At 44.8% G+C, this 16,125-nt stretch overlaps 1 protein-coding gene across 1 annotated transcript in view; it reads right to left on the bottom strand.

The window, feature by feature from the left end:
* Positions 1 to 295: 295 nt before the first annotated feature.
* The window catches only part of KCNK13 (potassium two pore domain channel subfamily K member 13), a 112,514-nt gene continuing 96,684 nt past the window's right edge, over positions 296 to 16,125 (bottom strand). Inside the window, exon 2 of the mRNA XM_012453104.2 lies at positions 296 to 2,042. Within this exon, the coding sequence (XP_012308527.2) occupies positions 1,150 to 2,042 (893 nt within the window). The 3' untranslated portion in view covers positions 296 to 1,149. The remainder of the gene's footprint in view (positions 2,043 to 16,125) is intronic.

The raw sequence follows: 16,125 nt of genomic DNA, 5'->3' as shown, positions 1-16,125 counted from the left end.
TGTATATGAAGGTCAACATCCTTTGTTCCTAGTGTGGATAATTTATTTACTCGGGAGGTTATAAAACTAGACTTGTTACAGTCTCAGAAGGCACAAAGGAAAAGCATCAGAGCCAAAAAAAAAAAAGCCAGATTTCATTATCTGGGCTAGAATGTTTCTCCAGTCAAGACACCAAGATGATGCTCATCTCCATGAAGGTCAAGTTCCCATTTCCTTTTTCTCTGAGTCCAGTAAATGCCTGTTTAATTAGGTGCTTGTCCTCTACTGGCCACAATGAGCACTCATGGAATCTCAGTTAATAAAATGAGGATTTATTAAATTTCCAGGTTTAATAAATAGTCATCATCTTTGCATTGGGCCCCCAAGCCCTGGTAAAAATGAAATGGTCTACATGACCATTCAAAGGGGAAATGTTAAGCTATGCTCTTTAGTTAACAGAAGTGAGTCTCTCCCCCTCCCACACCCCCACGCCACCATCTGGCTGCAGTTGAAAGGCCTGAAGCTGAATTTAGTTTTCTTATTACATTGAGGTCCCACAGATGCCACAGTCAGGCATTAAAGCCTTAAAAATAAAAAGAAGGAGAAAACAAAAAGCAGAAGCAGGTATAAAGAGTAGAACAGACATTTTCCCTATGCAGACACCACCGGCAGGTCTGCTCTGAAGGAAGCCTGGCAAACAGAAAGCCCTGACGGATCCCCACACGTTCTCCCCGCTTTTTTGAATTCATCCATTCAGAGTTCTAGGGAAAAATTAGTCTTCAGAATTTTCATTCCCAAATAAAGACCAGAGAGCGCTTCAGGAAATCAAGGCTTAAGTGAAACCAGTCTCCCCAGGCAGCTAACACTCTGAAACAAGATGAAAGAACAATGCCATGTCTAATGCTGCTTTTGTGATTCATTTTGAAAAGACTGAATTCAGACTTAAAGAATAAGGATCAGGAGACAAGCACTGAGGCTTCAGACCCCCCCATCCCTGGAAGGTGGCTGTTGGCTGGAGCCAAGATCAGATTTCTAAAGATGGGTGTGCGGAGGCTCCCAGGAACAGCTCCCAGAAGGAACAGAGCCAAGGTGCAGGGCTGAGCTCCTCCCCTGGGCAGCAGTCATCCTCCACTCTCCCCTGGCCTCCTGCCCAGCTTCCACTCCTGGCTTCTACCTGTCCCCGCTAGTCTCTGCCAACCTGTTGTTCATAATTGCAAAGGCTCCCACCCCCCCTGAGAATTCATCGTCCCGGGCCAGTGTGCTGGTCTGGTGGGGGCAGCCGTTGGCCATCTCAGACAGCTGCTTCTGCAGGATGGCCAGCGAGGCCTTGTTGGCTGCCAGCAAGTCCTTCATGGAGATCATCTCCCCCGAGAGCCGGCGCCCATCCGTGTCACTCTCTGCCACCCCGTCTGTCTCTATGGAGATGTTGCAGCGGTTCCGGACGCTGCCTGGCATCACCACGTTCCTGCGTGATCGCAAGCGTCCTCTCCAGCATTGCAGGCAGCACCTGCTGTCCATTTTCCTCAGAATCCAGTTCAAGGACTGTTTGATGAGGATAGAGATGACATTGAACAAGGAGTAGATGCAGCAAACGCCCATGAGGATGAAGACGAAGTTGGCGAAGCGGTAGAGGCCTTGACTCTCGTACTGGGCGTTCTGGCTGCTGACCAGGTCCCCAAAGCCAATGGTGCTGAAAGCCACAAAACAGAAGTAGAGTGAGTCAAAGTAGCTCCAGCCTTCAATGGGGGTGTACATGGCCGAGGCACAGCAGGAGATGAGGACGGAGGCCGTGCACAGGATCAGCATGACATAGTACACGGAGGGCTTCCAGCCGGCCAGGCTGTCCACCTCACACTGCCCTGCGTCCTTCAGGCTCTCCTGGGGCAGGGCCCCTTGTCTGCGGAGCTGCCGCTGGTGGCAAGACTTCATGATGTAGGCAATGACGGTGATCAGGCGCTCCAGGAAGAGGTTGAAGAACAAGATGGTGCTGGAACACCCAATGAGGCCATAAAAGATCAGAAAGATTTTTCCTCCTACTGTCGCCGGAGTTGTCATCCCAAATCCTGCAGGAGACAAAAATGAGAGAAGAGTACGAGACATCTTTCTGTGAATGGGGTCTGGGTCTTGGCTTTGATGGCTGGCAAAGGACCTAAAGAGAGAGTTTCATAAAATCACTCAGCCCTAGTCTTTCTGGGAATGAGCAGGAGAATTCTCTTTTGAAGACACTAAGTGTTGCTCAGAGTTAGGATACTGAAAGCCTGTATGGTGCTATTGCGCAAATCAGGAGAATAGCACCTCATCCTCATGATGGACACAGCCAGCAAAAAAATGGCTTGGTGATGAGAATGCAGGCTGGATTTCAGCCTCCCTTCCCACCTCTGATAGATGTCCTTGTACAGTCCACAACCTGAACACCCATACTCAACAGACCATGTTTAGAGAGAGAAGCAAAAGCTCATACAAAGAAAAGGCTTATACAGACTTGCAGGAATTCATTTATTCTACAAACACTTATTGACCTGGGGATAGAACTGTGGAAAAGACAGATCTGGTCCCTGCCCTCATGGAGCCCTAGTCCAGTGAGATGATTATATTGTGTGATAATTGCGGTGCCGAGGGAGTACAGGGTTCTACAGAGCTGCTAAGAGGGGAAGCCGTCTCAGACATGAGGTTTAGGAAGGATGAGGCAGGGAGACCCAAAAGCTAAGGAGGAGTTAGGCAGGCAAGAAGGCTGTATGTGTGTGGTGGTGCTGGGATGGGGAAGTGGGGGTGTTCCAGGCAGAGAAACAGCAGATGCTAGCATATGCAGAAATGAGAAATTTGCTCAAGATCTACCCATCTTTTAAACAATATTCTTCAAATACACACTTCATGCTTTTGGAGTGACAACAGAAGTATTGGATGTTATACTTTGATACACTATAAAACATCTGTTTTGCGTTTGCCTCTAACTGTTCACAATTTCCACCCTCCTGACCTTTCTACCTGTGCACAAAGGCATCCTGGTAAGAATGCATATTGTAGAACAATGCATTTTACCAAGAAAAACAGAAATAGAAAAGAGAGCAGCAGTACACTCAAGATTTCCCATGAATGGGCAGTGAGGGTCAGCCCACTTTCATTGGAGGGGTGAGGACTCTTTTCAAGCAAATGATTCCATAAACATGAGGTGGCTGATGGGTTGTAGGGGGTTGGCATCAGAGTCACTCTGACTGCAAACACCATTAAAAAATAAAAAGAGCTGGGTGCGGTGGCTCATGCTTGTAATCTCAGCACTCTTGGAGGCTGAGGCAGGTGGATCACAAGGTCAGGAGTTTGAGACCAGCCTGACCAACATAGTGAAATTCCGTCTCTACTAAAAAAAAAATACAAAAATTAGCCAGCCATGGTGGCATGCACCTGTAATCCCAGCTATTCAGGAGGCTGAGGCAAGAGAATTGCTTGAACCTGGGAGGCGGAGGTTGCAGTGAGCCAAGATTGTGCCACTGCACTCCAGCCTGCGTGACAGAGCCAGACTCCATCTCGAAAATAAATAAAAATAAAAATAAAAATAAAAAGAATACAGAGCATGTCTCCCTGGGTCAATTTCTTATTAAAATCAAACCATCAAATCTCTCTCTCTCTCTCTTATTTTTTTTTTTTTTTTTTTTTGAGACGGAGTTTCGCTCTTGTTACCCAGGCTGGAGTGCAATGGCGCGATCTCGGCTCACTGCAACCTCCGCCTCCTGGGTTCAGGCAATTCTCCTGCCTCAGCCTCCTGAGTAGCTGGGATTACAGGCACGCGCCACCATGCCCAGCTAATTTTTTGTATTAGTAGAGACGGGGTTTCACCATGTTGACCAGGATGGTCTCGATCTCTTGACATCGTGATCCACCCGCCTTGGCCTCCCAATCTTATTTTTTTTAAGAGATGGGATCTTGCTGTGTCCCACAGGCTGGAGTGCCATGGTGTGATCATACCTTACTGCAGACTCAGACTACCAGGCTCAAGTGATTTTCCTGCCTCAGCCTCCCAAGCAGCTGGGACTGCAGCTGTGCACACCATGCCTGGCTAATTTTTAAATTTTTGTAGAGCTGAGGGTCTTGTCTTGTTGCCACGGCTGGCCTCGAACTCCAGGTCTTAAGTGATCCACCTGCCTCAGCCTCCCAAAGCATTGGGATTATGGGCCTGAGCCACCATACTCAGCCCATTTTTCCCTTATTTTCAAGTTCAAATTTCTAACTTGGGTCTCATCATTTGGATCACAGGAGCTCTCTCATGATCCTCTCTCCTGATGATACCCCGCTTGTCACCAAGCTGATCCAGTTCCTTGTTGCTACAGTTCAGACAACAGCTGACTCCCAGTGCATCCTGGCAAGTGTTCAGACCAGACCTTGAAATGTGTGGGCTTTGGGGTTATGACCTCCTGGTCTACTCAAGTCAAGCCAAGGGGCCGCCTTTCCCAAACACCCAGGTGCACACAAGGAGCTGCATTTGGGGAAGAAATTAACAGCATGTAACCAGGAAACTAAAGGAAAATACCAAGTGCAGCTTTTGAGCGCGATGGGATGGCGTGGAATTGCCAGGATGATTTGGGAAGGGAGGATCGAGGGACAGGGAATAGTTTCATTGAGAATTACTTAGGGCCCTTCATGGTAGAGAGAAAATCCGACCATTGTCTCTTCTCTGGGAACTCTTCAAAATTAAAGTCCCTCAGCAATTCTTGGCAGTGGAGGCTACAATGTAGCCCCCAAAGCTGCAAGACCAGAGGGTATTGCTGCTGTAGTTACTAAACACAGGGAACTGAACACGGCGAACGCGCAGAGAAGGGGGAAACATTTATCTAGGGCCATTTATTCTAGAAACTGGATGAAGTCAATGAAAACAGGGAAGGCACAGAAACAGTAAGGGAGGTGTATGGGCTGGGGGAGGGTCCTTTCAGACAATTAGAAGAGAACATTCTCAGGTGGTCCTCGCCTGTTTTTGAGGTGATTTAGTCATTCTACTCTCAGAAAGCTGAGCAACAGGTGTTGCTATGGATTTGCTGCCAGCCACAGCGAAAGCAATAATTTACTGAGCACCTGTTAAGTTCAAGGCCCTGCACTACATGTCTGGGCCTCTGCCATGGTCTGAGTGTTTATGTGCCCCTGAAATTCATATGTTCAGATCCATCGGCCATAAGGTGATGATATTAGGAGGTGGTGTCTTTGGGGTAGGTGAGTATGTCGTGAGGGTGATGCTCTCATGAATGGGATTAGTGCTTTTATAAAAGAGGTGACCCATTCATTCCTTCCTCTGTGGGAGGACACAAGAAGGTGCCATATATAAGGAAGCAGGGCTCTTGCAAGATTCTCAACCTGCTGATTCCTTGGTCTTGGACTTCCAGTCTGTAGAATCATAAGAAATAAACCTCTACTGTTGATAAGCCTCCCAGCCTTCGGTATTCTGTCATAGCAGCCTATGCGGACTAAGACAGCCAAACAAGATGACATGGACATAGTCCTTGACCCCAGCATCCAAGGCTGAGACCAACTATCTACAAACAAGCCACAGTGAGTCAAGGGCCAACACGGAAGCACCATGGAGTTATCTGGGTTTCAGGGTCCAGAATACAGCCTCACTTAGGCAGACAGTGAAGTGCTGATGTCAGCAGACACACTTGATGAGCTGACTTTTCCAGTGAATGAGGTTTCTAGTGATTCTGTGACATGTTCCAGAGATTTAACATTTCCAGATTCCATCTTATTTATTTGGTTTTAGCATACTCAATTTTGTTAAAGGAGGGATAATCGTGACTTTTGGTTATCTACTGTTTGATGGATGACTGCCATCTCTTCAATCAGCAAAAATCACAGAAAATGGCACACATGTGGTACTCATGGAAGCAATGGGAGACAGCTTCCTCACGTCTGCAGTTAGAGGTGTGAGAGGTGGTTTTACTACTCTCAGTGCTGTGAGTGTGGAAATAAGCTAATAACGCAGGCTTTTCCACGGAAAGCCTCCCCTTTTCTGAGCCCCATAATGCTGAGAGTTGAGGGTGGCTTAGATGGTGAACACTAATTCTCAGGGTCTTTTCTGATGGAGGAAAAGGGCTCAGGGATTATTCTAAAAGGCCTCTCCTCTGCCAGGCTGTGTGGTGTCAGCAACTCCTCGCACCCACACTGGGGAGCTGGGTATTATTAGTCTACTAGTGGCATTTGACAAAAGAGAAAAAGACTACAGAAGCTGAGTGCTTTGCCTAAAGTGATAAAACCAGAATCAGAACCTAGATTATCTTGTCTCCCAGGCCTGTGCTTTTTTCCACTGACTATGCTGAGTGCAGGTCCCTGTAGTCACTGTCAAGGGTACAAGCCACAAGCAGAATGGAGGGAAGGAAATTAACCAAGTGTCCATAGTTCTATGCTTTATACAGACACCTAGACTGCAGTGGCTGCCAAACCTGGTAGCAAAACCAGGGGCGTTTTGGCTGGCATCAGAAGCTAAAACCTTACCATTTTCACTTACTAAAACATATAAAGCATATATTTCTGAATGTATATATGTCTCTTCTAACAAATGATGTAATTACATCAGTTTAAAAACCTGTTATGCCCCATGCATTTCAGTCTCCCCATACTTTGTAGGCATACAAATGAAACTGACAGTCGCAGGTGGTACTTTTCAATGTGTAATATATTCCCTGTGCTTCAAGCCTGAAGTCATCGATTTGTGTTCAGCCCCTGAATCTGGGAGCAGATGAGTGGATTGAGAACCAAGGGCTCATGAGGTTGGCTTGGAGGCCAGTGAAACTCACAGCTGATTTGGTCTAGTTCCCTTAAATCATTTCAGACCTATGTTAATGTGCTTGCAATTTCTAGTGCAGATTCTGGGACCAGTCCAGGCTGTTCTTGGGGCTAGGAATAAAGCTGCCAGGGACTGCCAAGGTCCCAGTCAACTCCCATGGAACACGTCACTGAGCCCATGGAGAGCAAGCCCAGAGTCTTCCAGCCTTTTATGTATATGCTGTCAACTACATATTCTTTTTCAAAATTCAATTAAGGTAAAAAATGTAAAACCTTTGTATTAAGATATTTTTCAAACAGGCAAAAAGTATAATAAATTCTTATTTTCCAAATTATCAACATTCTGCCAACCATGCTTATCCCATCTCACCCGCCCCCAACCCCTTTATGTGCTGGAGTATTGTAAGGTTAATCCCAGACAGCATACCATTTCACTGATTAATAAAGACACATACTTAACGCTAAGGGCTTTATTTTTCCAACATAACCACTGTGCCATTACTATACCTAATAACATTAATACGAATGCCTTAATATCAAATAATACCCAGTACATATTCAGGTTTCTCAAAATTATCTTTTTACAGATGATTTGTATGAATCAGGATCCTAACAGGGTGCACCCAGATTGAGCAGAGCTCTTCAGTCTCGTTCATTCAGTAACAATCTCCCCTTTCATTTTGTATGCCCCTGATTTGTTGTGTCCTGTAGACTTTAATCAGATTTTTTTTCTGGAAATAATTGAGGGTGGAAAAAAGCATTGTGTATTTCAAGAGGCAACTCTCAAATGCTACACGGGGACATAAAAATTGGTACAAACTGGAAAGCAATTTGGGAAGATGTGTCAGATACTTTTTTTTCCCTGTTTTTATTTATATATTTACATTTATTTTTCATTTTCATGGGTACAGAGTAGGTGTATCATGAGATATTTTGAGACAGGCATATAATGCATAATAACCACAGCAGGGTATCCTTTTTTTCTGTTTTTTTTTTTAGGAATATATTTCTCCAATTATGACTAATGTGATTAATTTTGCACATGGATGTTCACCATATCTTTACTTTTAATAATGAAAGTCCCCAGCAACTTAAGTATCAGATAATGGGGAAATGACTAAATAAGGTAGCCATTAAAATTGTATATCTAAAGAGTTCTCAATGACTGGTAAAAATGTTAAGTGGAAAAAAGCAAAGCCAAAGTGTGTCTGCAGCATGAGTCATGCCTGACATATGGGGCATCCTCATTAAATATTTGTTGGATGAAAGAATAAACTTGGTAAAATATATTTATGTAGCTATATACTGCAGCAATTAAAATGCTTTTGGCTGCTATGAGCAGCAAATCATAAATAGAGGTGGCTGTAACATGCAGGGGCTAGCTCCTGGAACACAAAATTGAGAGAGAGGGCAGCTCCAGGGATGGTTAATTTGGTGGCTTTAGAATATGATGCATGAATCAAGACCAACTCCTTTTCCCAGCTCTGGCCCCACCACCATGTCAGCTGGCTCCCTTCATGCCAACAGCTACAGGAACCACTCCTTCACACACCAGTGTTCAGAGTCAGAAAAATGGTTTCCTACTTTGTGTATCCTTTCCAGAAATCCTCAGGCAAAATTGCCATTACATACCACTGATCAGCCCAAGTTGCATGTCCACTCCTAAAACCAATGATCTACAAGAGGAAGGATTCCTCTGGTCATGATTCGTCAGATCCCCTTGGGGGAAGAGATGGACCCCAGAGCTGACAATGTCTGCCACAAACATACACAGAAAAGAGGGGAAAAGGGGAAATACACAAAATTATCAATCAGGTTATTTTGACACCATGATAACACAAGTGATTTAATTATTTTCTAATGTTTTATCTTTCATTACTTTTTTTAAAAGACTAGCCAAGTACAGTAGTGACAAGGGGGGAAGGAGTAGAACAAAGAGTGCTATCTGTAACTGTGAACAATCAATCGAAATAACTCACTACCTTCAGATCAGCCTCTTTCATTATTGCTTTTTTTTTTTTGAGACAGGATCTTACTTTGCCGCTCAGGCTGGAGTGCAGTTTCATGATCTCAGCTCATGGCAACCTCCACCTCCTAGGTTCAAGTGATTCTCCTGCCACAGCCTCCCAAGTAGCTGGGATTACAGCTGGATTACAGGAGGATGAAGCGGGCCTATCACTTGAGGCTAATTTTTGTATTTTTGTTAGAGACAGGGTTTCACCATGTTGGCCAGGCTGGTCTCAAACTCCAGACGTCAGGTGATCTGCCCGCCTCAGCCTCCCAAAGTGCTGGGATTACAGGCGTGAGCCATTGAGCCGGGTCTTTTTCATTATTTTTAAACTGAGAAAAATGTTTCTCAGTAGGTTTTCTCAAGTTGCAGTCAAACACCTGCCCAGACACCTGCAGCATACCTCTGGATTCATTCTTCTCAATACTCTGAGGAACCAAAGCTTGACTTGCATATACTTTCCCACAACCTTTTTGATGCTAACATGTTAAGCCTCCTCATGTAGGATGAAATGACATAAGAATTGGCAGACCATTTTTTTTTTTTTTTGTAAAAAGCCCCTCCAAGGCTGAGCACAATGGCTCACGCCTATAATTCCAGCACTTTGGGAGGTCAAGAGGGGCGGATCATGGATCATGAGGTCAAGAGACTGAGACCATCCTGGCCAACATGGTGAAACCTCATCTCTACTAAAAATACAAAAATTAGCCAGGCATGGTGGCACGTGCTCATAGTCCCACCTACTAGGGAGGCTGAGGCAGGAGAATCGCTTGAACCTGGGAGGCAGAGGTTGCAGTTAGCCGAGATCGTGCCACTGCACTTCAGCTTGGTGACAGAGCGAGACTCTGTCTCAAAAAAAAGCCCCTCCAATTTCAACTGGGATGAAGAAAGGAGGTAAGAACAGACTCCTATGAATTATTCTTGAGGGGTGAGGTGGGGGATGGGAAGTGGGTTCAACGATGGAAGACTTAGAGGATCAGCAGGAGGCCCTGAGTCTTCACTGGGCCCACTGTATTTAGGTGAATTATGAAACCACAACTCTCAAAGCTGGACAGACTTCATGGCCCTCTATTCCAAGCTTTTCAAGTTACTGGTGAGGAAACTGAGGCATCAATAAGTCAGGTAATCTTCACAAGTTGTGTTGGCTTGACCTCCCTCTTGTTGCCTGTGCTACAGTTTCCAAAGACGATTTCAAACAAATTGCTCCCATCCTTGTAAACACTTGCTGTTCCTCCCGTTAAGAAGATGAAGCCTATTTCCTCTCTCCTTGAATCTTGGATGACCCTGAGACTTGCTCTCACCAGTAGAATATGGTGGGAGTGATGCTATACTAGTTAAAAGCTTAGGCTGTCAGAAACTTAGGAACTTCAGCTTCCTCTCTCTGGACTCCTAGACACCACATAAGGATGACTGCTCAGCTGGAGAGAGAGGTCCAGCCATTCTCAAATGAATTGCCAGGCACTGAGTAAAGCCCAGTCAAAGCTACAGCTGGATTCAGTCACAGGAGTCAGCAGTTGACACTGAGTGGGCCAAAGAACTGCCAGCTGAGCCCAAGAAATTCACAGAGTTGTGAGAAACATCCATGGTTGGTTAAACCACTCCTCTGGGGAAGTTTGCTACTTCGCGATGGATAATGAAATATCTTCTGTCTGGGACTTGCAGTTTTTTCAACAGGCACCTCTTTACCTCTATCTTTCCCTTTTCCTTCAGCTCCCTGCTCCATTCTCCATTGAAAATTCAGTGTGAGGGACTTAAAGGAGCTTCAAGAGGAGGCCTGCAAGGGATGTGGAATTTATTGGAAGTTCAACCTGTAAATCAAGCAGGCTGCTGAACCTGTTTGATTTTTAACGAACAGCCTCCACCTGAGGGCAGGGATAGGCGGAAGATGCATTCTACTGTTGATAAATATTTGGCTGCTTCCTAAATTGGGCTATAAGAATAGTGTTTCCACAAACTTCTTTATACATTTTTTTTCCAATGAAGCAGGGACCCCTCTTAGGAGCCTGCTGGCCCACTCCCAAAGCCACAAGCATGAAAAGAAAAGAAAATCTTGAGTTCCTTCAGGGGAAATTCCAGGTACCTAGGTACCCTTGAGAAGTAAATGAGCAACTTGATAACCAAGAAGGTAGTAGTAGCTTAAAACAATAGCTAAGGAAGCTGAAGTCACAGGACATTTGAAATTAAAGATAAGTCCTGAGTTGTTTTTCAGAAACCTGGACCCTCACCAAATGGATCCAGGGGCATGTAGATCTCAGATAAGGAGGAACTGAGGACTAAACTCCGACTGCTGTCCTTTGTTCTAAAGTTCTTCCTGAGCAGCCTGGAGGAGGTCATTCCCATTAGCAAGAGCGAACATTCTTTTCTGCTGACCCCAAATTTTTATTTTATTTTATTTATTATTTACTTTATTCTTTTGAGTCAGAGTCTTGCTCTGTCGACCAGCCTGGAGTACAATGGCATGACCACAGCTCACTGCAGCCTTGACCTACTAGGCTCAAGCAATCCTCCTGCCTCAGCCTCCTATGTAGCTGGGACTATAGGTGTACAATACCAAACAAAACTAATTTTTTTTTTTTGGTAGAGATGCGGTCTCACTGTTGCTCAGACTGGTCTCAAATTTCTAGGCTCAAGCAATCTGCCTGCCTCGGCCTCCCAAACTGCTGGGATTACAGATGTGAGCCACCACACCCAGCCTGACCCCCAATTTTTAAACAGAGCTTCTTTTTGTTAATTGCAAATCAGAAAATCTTTGAATCTACCTGATACGGTTTGGCTCTGCGTCCCCATCCAAATCTCACCTAGTATTTTAATACCTAAGGAAGGGAACTAGTGGGAGGTGGCTGGATCATGGGGGCAGTTTCCCCCATGCTGTTCTTATGGTAGTGAAGAGTTCTCATGAGATCTGATGGTTTTGTAAGGGGCTCTTCCTGCTTTGTGCTTTCTCTTGCCTGCTGTCGTGTAAGATGTGCCTGCTTCCCCTTCTGCCATAATTATAAGTTCCCTGAGGCCTCCTCAGGCATAGGGAACTGTGAGTCAATTAAACCTCTTTTCTTTATAAATTACCCAGTTTCAAGTATTTCTTTATAGCAGTATGAAAACGGACTAATACACTACCTATGATCTGCAAGCCCCTACTTCAAGATATCCTGCCCTTTTAGGCCAAACCAATGTATAATCTTCATGTATTGACTTACAATTCTGCTTGTAACCTCTACTTTCCTGAAATTTTCCCTTGCTTGCAAGTCATTGGGAAGTTCGGGTCTTAAGCATGAGCTGCCTGATTCTCCTTGTTTACGTCCTGCCAACAAACACCCTCCTTTCTCCCCTTTTCAAACCTTGGTGTGGATGTGTGGCCTTACTGCACCAGGCAAGTGGACCCCAGTTCAGTTCAATAACATTTTGGTGACCATACATACATATTTCTCTTGGATACATATGAATGAAATTGATGACTCATATCATATGATTATGTTCAGCAAAGTGGATATACAGATTTACCCTCCCATCATCAGTGTTTGAGCTGCAGTTCATATTCTTCATATTCTTTTTGAATTTTTAGAGGTAGGGTCTCACTCCATCACCCAGGCTGGAGTGTAGTGGTGCAATCAGCTCACTGCAGCGTCCAACTCCTGGGCTCAGGCGATCCTACTGCCTCAGCCTCCCAAGTAGTTGGGACTACAGGCATGAGCAACCACACCCGGTATATTCTTCATATTCCTGCTGATATTCATTGTAACCATTCTGGTGGATACATAGTGGTTTTCATTCACGTTTCCTTGATGTCTAATCAAGTTGAGCATCAGGTTTCATGGTCATTTGGATATTCTCTTTAGCACCTGCTCACTTATTTTGGCCATTTCTCTTGTTTATTATTGATTTCCAGGTGACATAGAAACAATGAAGCTCTAGGCCTTGAGTGAGGCTTGGAAGAGGGCAGGTTTGCCGGGTGAATTTACTGCCTCATTTCATTCATGCAAGGGCAGTGGTTTTCACACAATCTGCTTGGCACGATCTTCACACGATCTTCTCTCTTTCACAACACTCATTTCTATGATTGAAAATTATTCCTACTGTTTTTAACCCTAGCCAATTCACTCTGTGGTGTGGATTCTGATGACAACATTGCTTAATAGTAACCTCTTTAGAATGGATTCCAGAATAGACACTTAAATGGCCAAATGCCTCTCAGGTGTAAATTGCAGTGAACTTATGCAAACCCACACACTTATAACACTTTATGCTGAAGTGTTTTATGGTAAGTGACAACTCAGATAATATAATGACACCAGAACAATACGATAAAACCAGTATAATACATTATACTGAAGTGTTTTATGGTTACGTTACCACTCAGACAATACAATAACACCAGAACATGCTCATGTTAACACTGTATAGGATTTAAATTTACGAGCCATGGTTTGAATCCTATAATTGGAAACTATAGTTGTTCACCAAAGGCTTACATGCTCTGTAGGAAATTAACAATTTCCAGTCACCTCACACTCAAAGGAACCCCTGTACCCCTGTAGATCTAAGGCAAGGGTACAAGCTGGTGACTCAAAATCCTTTTCCAAGCTCTTCTATAACTTTTTGTTTTTTAAGACAGAGTCTGGCTCCACCACCCAGGATAGAGTGCAGAGGCTCACTGCAACCGCTACCTCCAGGTTCAAGTGATTTTCCTGCCTCAGCCTCATGTGTAGCTGGGATTACAGGCACCTGCCAACATGCCTGGCCAATTTTTGTATTTTTAGTAGGGACATGGTTTCATTATGTTGGCCAGGCTGGTCTGGAACTCTTGACCTCAGATGATCTGTCCTCCTTGGCCTCCCAAAATGGTGGGATTACACCTGTGAGCCACCGTGCCTGGCCCCTCTTACAACTTTTAAAAATCAATCTTTTTCCATCAAGAACACTGCCCACTGAGTTCTGCAAGATAGAATGATGCCAGTAGACAGAACTTAGCTTTGCCTCTGTAAAATTTCACATTGCTCCATGCTGGTGTTCATCACCACGTGAAAGGAAAATAAATCTTGGGGGCCCCAAATCACTAAGCAAAAGGGAAAAGTCAAGCTGAGAATTACTTAGGGCAAACCTGCCTCATTCTATTAAAAGTCACCCCTCTGCTCACTGAGATAGATGCATATCTGATTGCTTCCTTTGGAGGAGAGGCTAATCAGAAACTCAAAAGAATGTAACCATTTGTCTCTCATCCATCTGTGACCCGGAAGCCCCCTCCCACTTACTCTTCCTGCCTTTGCATAAGTTGTCCCACCTTTCCAGAATGAACCAATGTTCTTCTTACGTATATTAATTGATGTCTCATGTCTCCCTAAAATGTGTAAAACTAACTTGTTCCCCAACCATCTCAGGCACATGTCGCCAGGACTTCCTGAGGCTGCGTCACAGGTGCATGTCCTCAACCTTCACAAAATAAACTTTATAAATTAACTGAGACATGTCTCAGATTTTCGGGGTTCACAATCATAATTTGCCTTATACAAATCAAAAAAGCAGTGTTTATGAATTATGAAAATCTAGGTAAGGATGTCTCTCCTTTGGCATCGTTTTTCCTTCACAAACACCACTGGAAACTTACCAAGAAGGAACAATAGGATGTGAAACTGGCCTTCCCTGGCCTCTATGAGTTTTCCTTCACAGTATACCTGTAAGGCCGGTCGCCTCGCTGGGAGCTCGGACACGCCCATACCCCCTCCCTCTCCGGGAGCTCAGACACGCCCACCCCCCCTCACACAGCCTAGCCCTCCCTTAAAGAACCCTGCCAAAATGCGAAAGAAGTCTTGTAAGTCTACCCAATAGCAGTCGAGTCTTGTAAATCTACCCCATAGCAGTCCAGTGTTGTAAATCTACCCAATAGCATTCAAACCCTCCCTACCTGCCAATAGCAAGCTTGCCTGCTTCGTATAAAACCCCACGTCTGAGAGGAGTCCGTGTGACTTCTCCGGCCCCTGCTGTCAGACCGCAGAACCTCGCCCGGGAGCTGAATAAATTCGCATTGGATCTTCTTGTGCTGGCCTCAGTTTCTTCATTTTAAACTCGGCAAGAACCCAAGAACCCTTACACTACCCATGTGCCTTGTGGCTCCTGCATGCAGAATACATCTTGGTGGCTTAGCACAGCCTCAGCCCTACAGAGAAGAGCTGCCCCAAGGAGGGGCTCAGCGGCCATGTCCCCTCCCTCACCTACCTGGAAATGAGCTGGAGGGATTGGTGACATGATTAGGCAAGTGAACCGGTATTTACCAGGAGATCACGTGAAAGGAAATTAAAGTTTGGGACCCCAAACTCATTTAGCCAAAGGGAAAAGTCAAACTGGGCACTGGGTCAAGCAAACCTGACTCCCCCTTTTGGTTCCTAAATAAGACAGCTACAAGATGAAAAGCTACACGCCTCTCCCATATTCTGCCCACAAGGAAATTCCTAATGAGCTGTTAAAATGTCATCATGGCAATGTAAATTGATAGCTTATCTTTACAGGTGCAGTTAATCCCATCCACAAGACACAAATGCATATCTGATTGTTCCCCTGCACCATTTTGTCTGTGTTATCTTACATAAAATGCAGATTCCCTGCATTTTTCCTCGGCCCCATTTGTTTATGTCATCTTATGTAAAACATGCAGATTCACTGAGCCCGACAAAGGCATGAACGTCGATTTTTCCCTACCCCCTCTTGCATGAAAATTGTATACTTTTCAATACACAATTTCCCCTTTAGATTTGGAGCCCTTGAAATCATCTTCAGAGAAAGGCACAGACCTGTCTCCCCGGCACGCATCCTTAAGTCTGGCAAATAAATCTCCTAAAATGACTGCGGCCGGGCGTGGTGGCTCACGCCTGTAATCCCAGCACTTTGGGAAGCCAAGGTGACAAGGTAAAGAGATGAAGGCCATCCTGGCCAACATGCTGAAACCCGTCTCTACTAAAAATACAAAAGTTAGCTGGGCATGTTGGCTCATGCCTGTAGTCCCAGGTACTAGGGAGGCTGAGGCAAGAGAATTGCTTGAACCCGCGAGGTGGAGGTTGCAGGTTGCAATGAGCTGAAATTGTGCCACTGCACTCCAGCCTGGCAACAAAGCAAGACTCTTTCTCAAAATAAATAAATAAATAAAATAAAATATAAAATGATTGAGACTTGTCTCGTCATTTTTTCTTGATTGACAATCATATGGGTAAAACCTTCTCTTAGTTAAATGCTTGTATGATAGGATGCTGTCCCCAGCAGAGAAAGAAACTACAGAGTATTAGAAATTTTAAAAACCTAACTTTTGGGAGTGCCAGAGTGGTGTGAGAGTCCCTTAAAGAAACTTAAGGTAAGGAGAGACTGGGACAAGTAAGTAACTTGGGATATGTGTG

Source organism: Aotus nancymaae, unplaced genomic scaffold (assembly GCF_030222135.1).
Source record: "Aotus nancymaae isolate 86718 unplaced genomic scaffold, 86718_ANA_hifiasm-v0.15.2.pri h1tg000011l, whole genome shotgun sequence".
Classification (NCBI taxonomy): domain Eukaryota; kingdom Metazoa; phylum Chordata; class Mammalia; order Primates; family Aotidae; genus Aotus; species Aotus nancymaae.
Note: the sequence above shows the minus strand (reverse complement) of the source record. Positions and strands in the feature narration are given on the sequence as shown.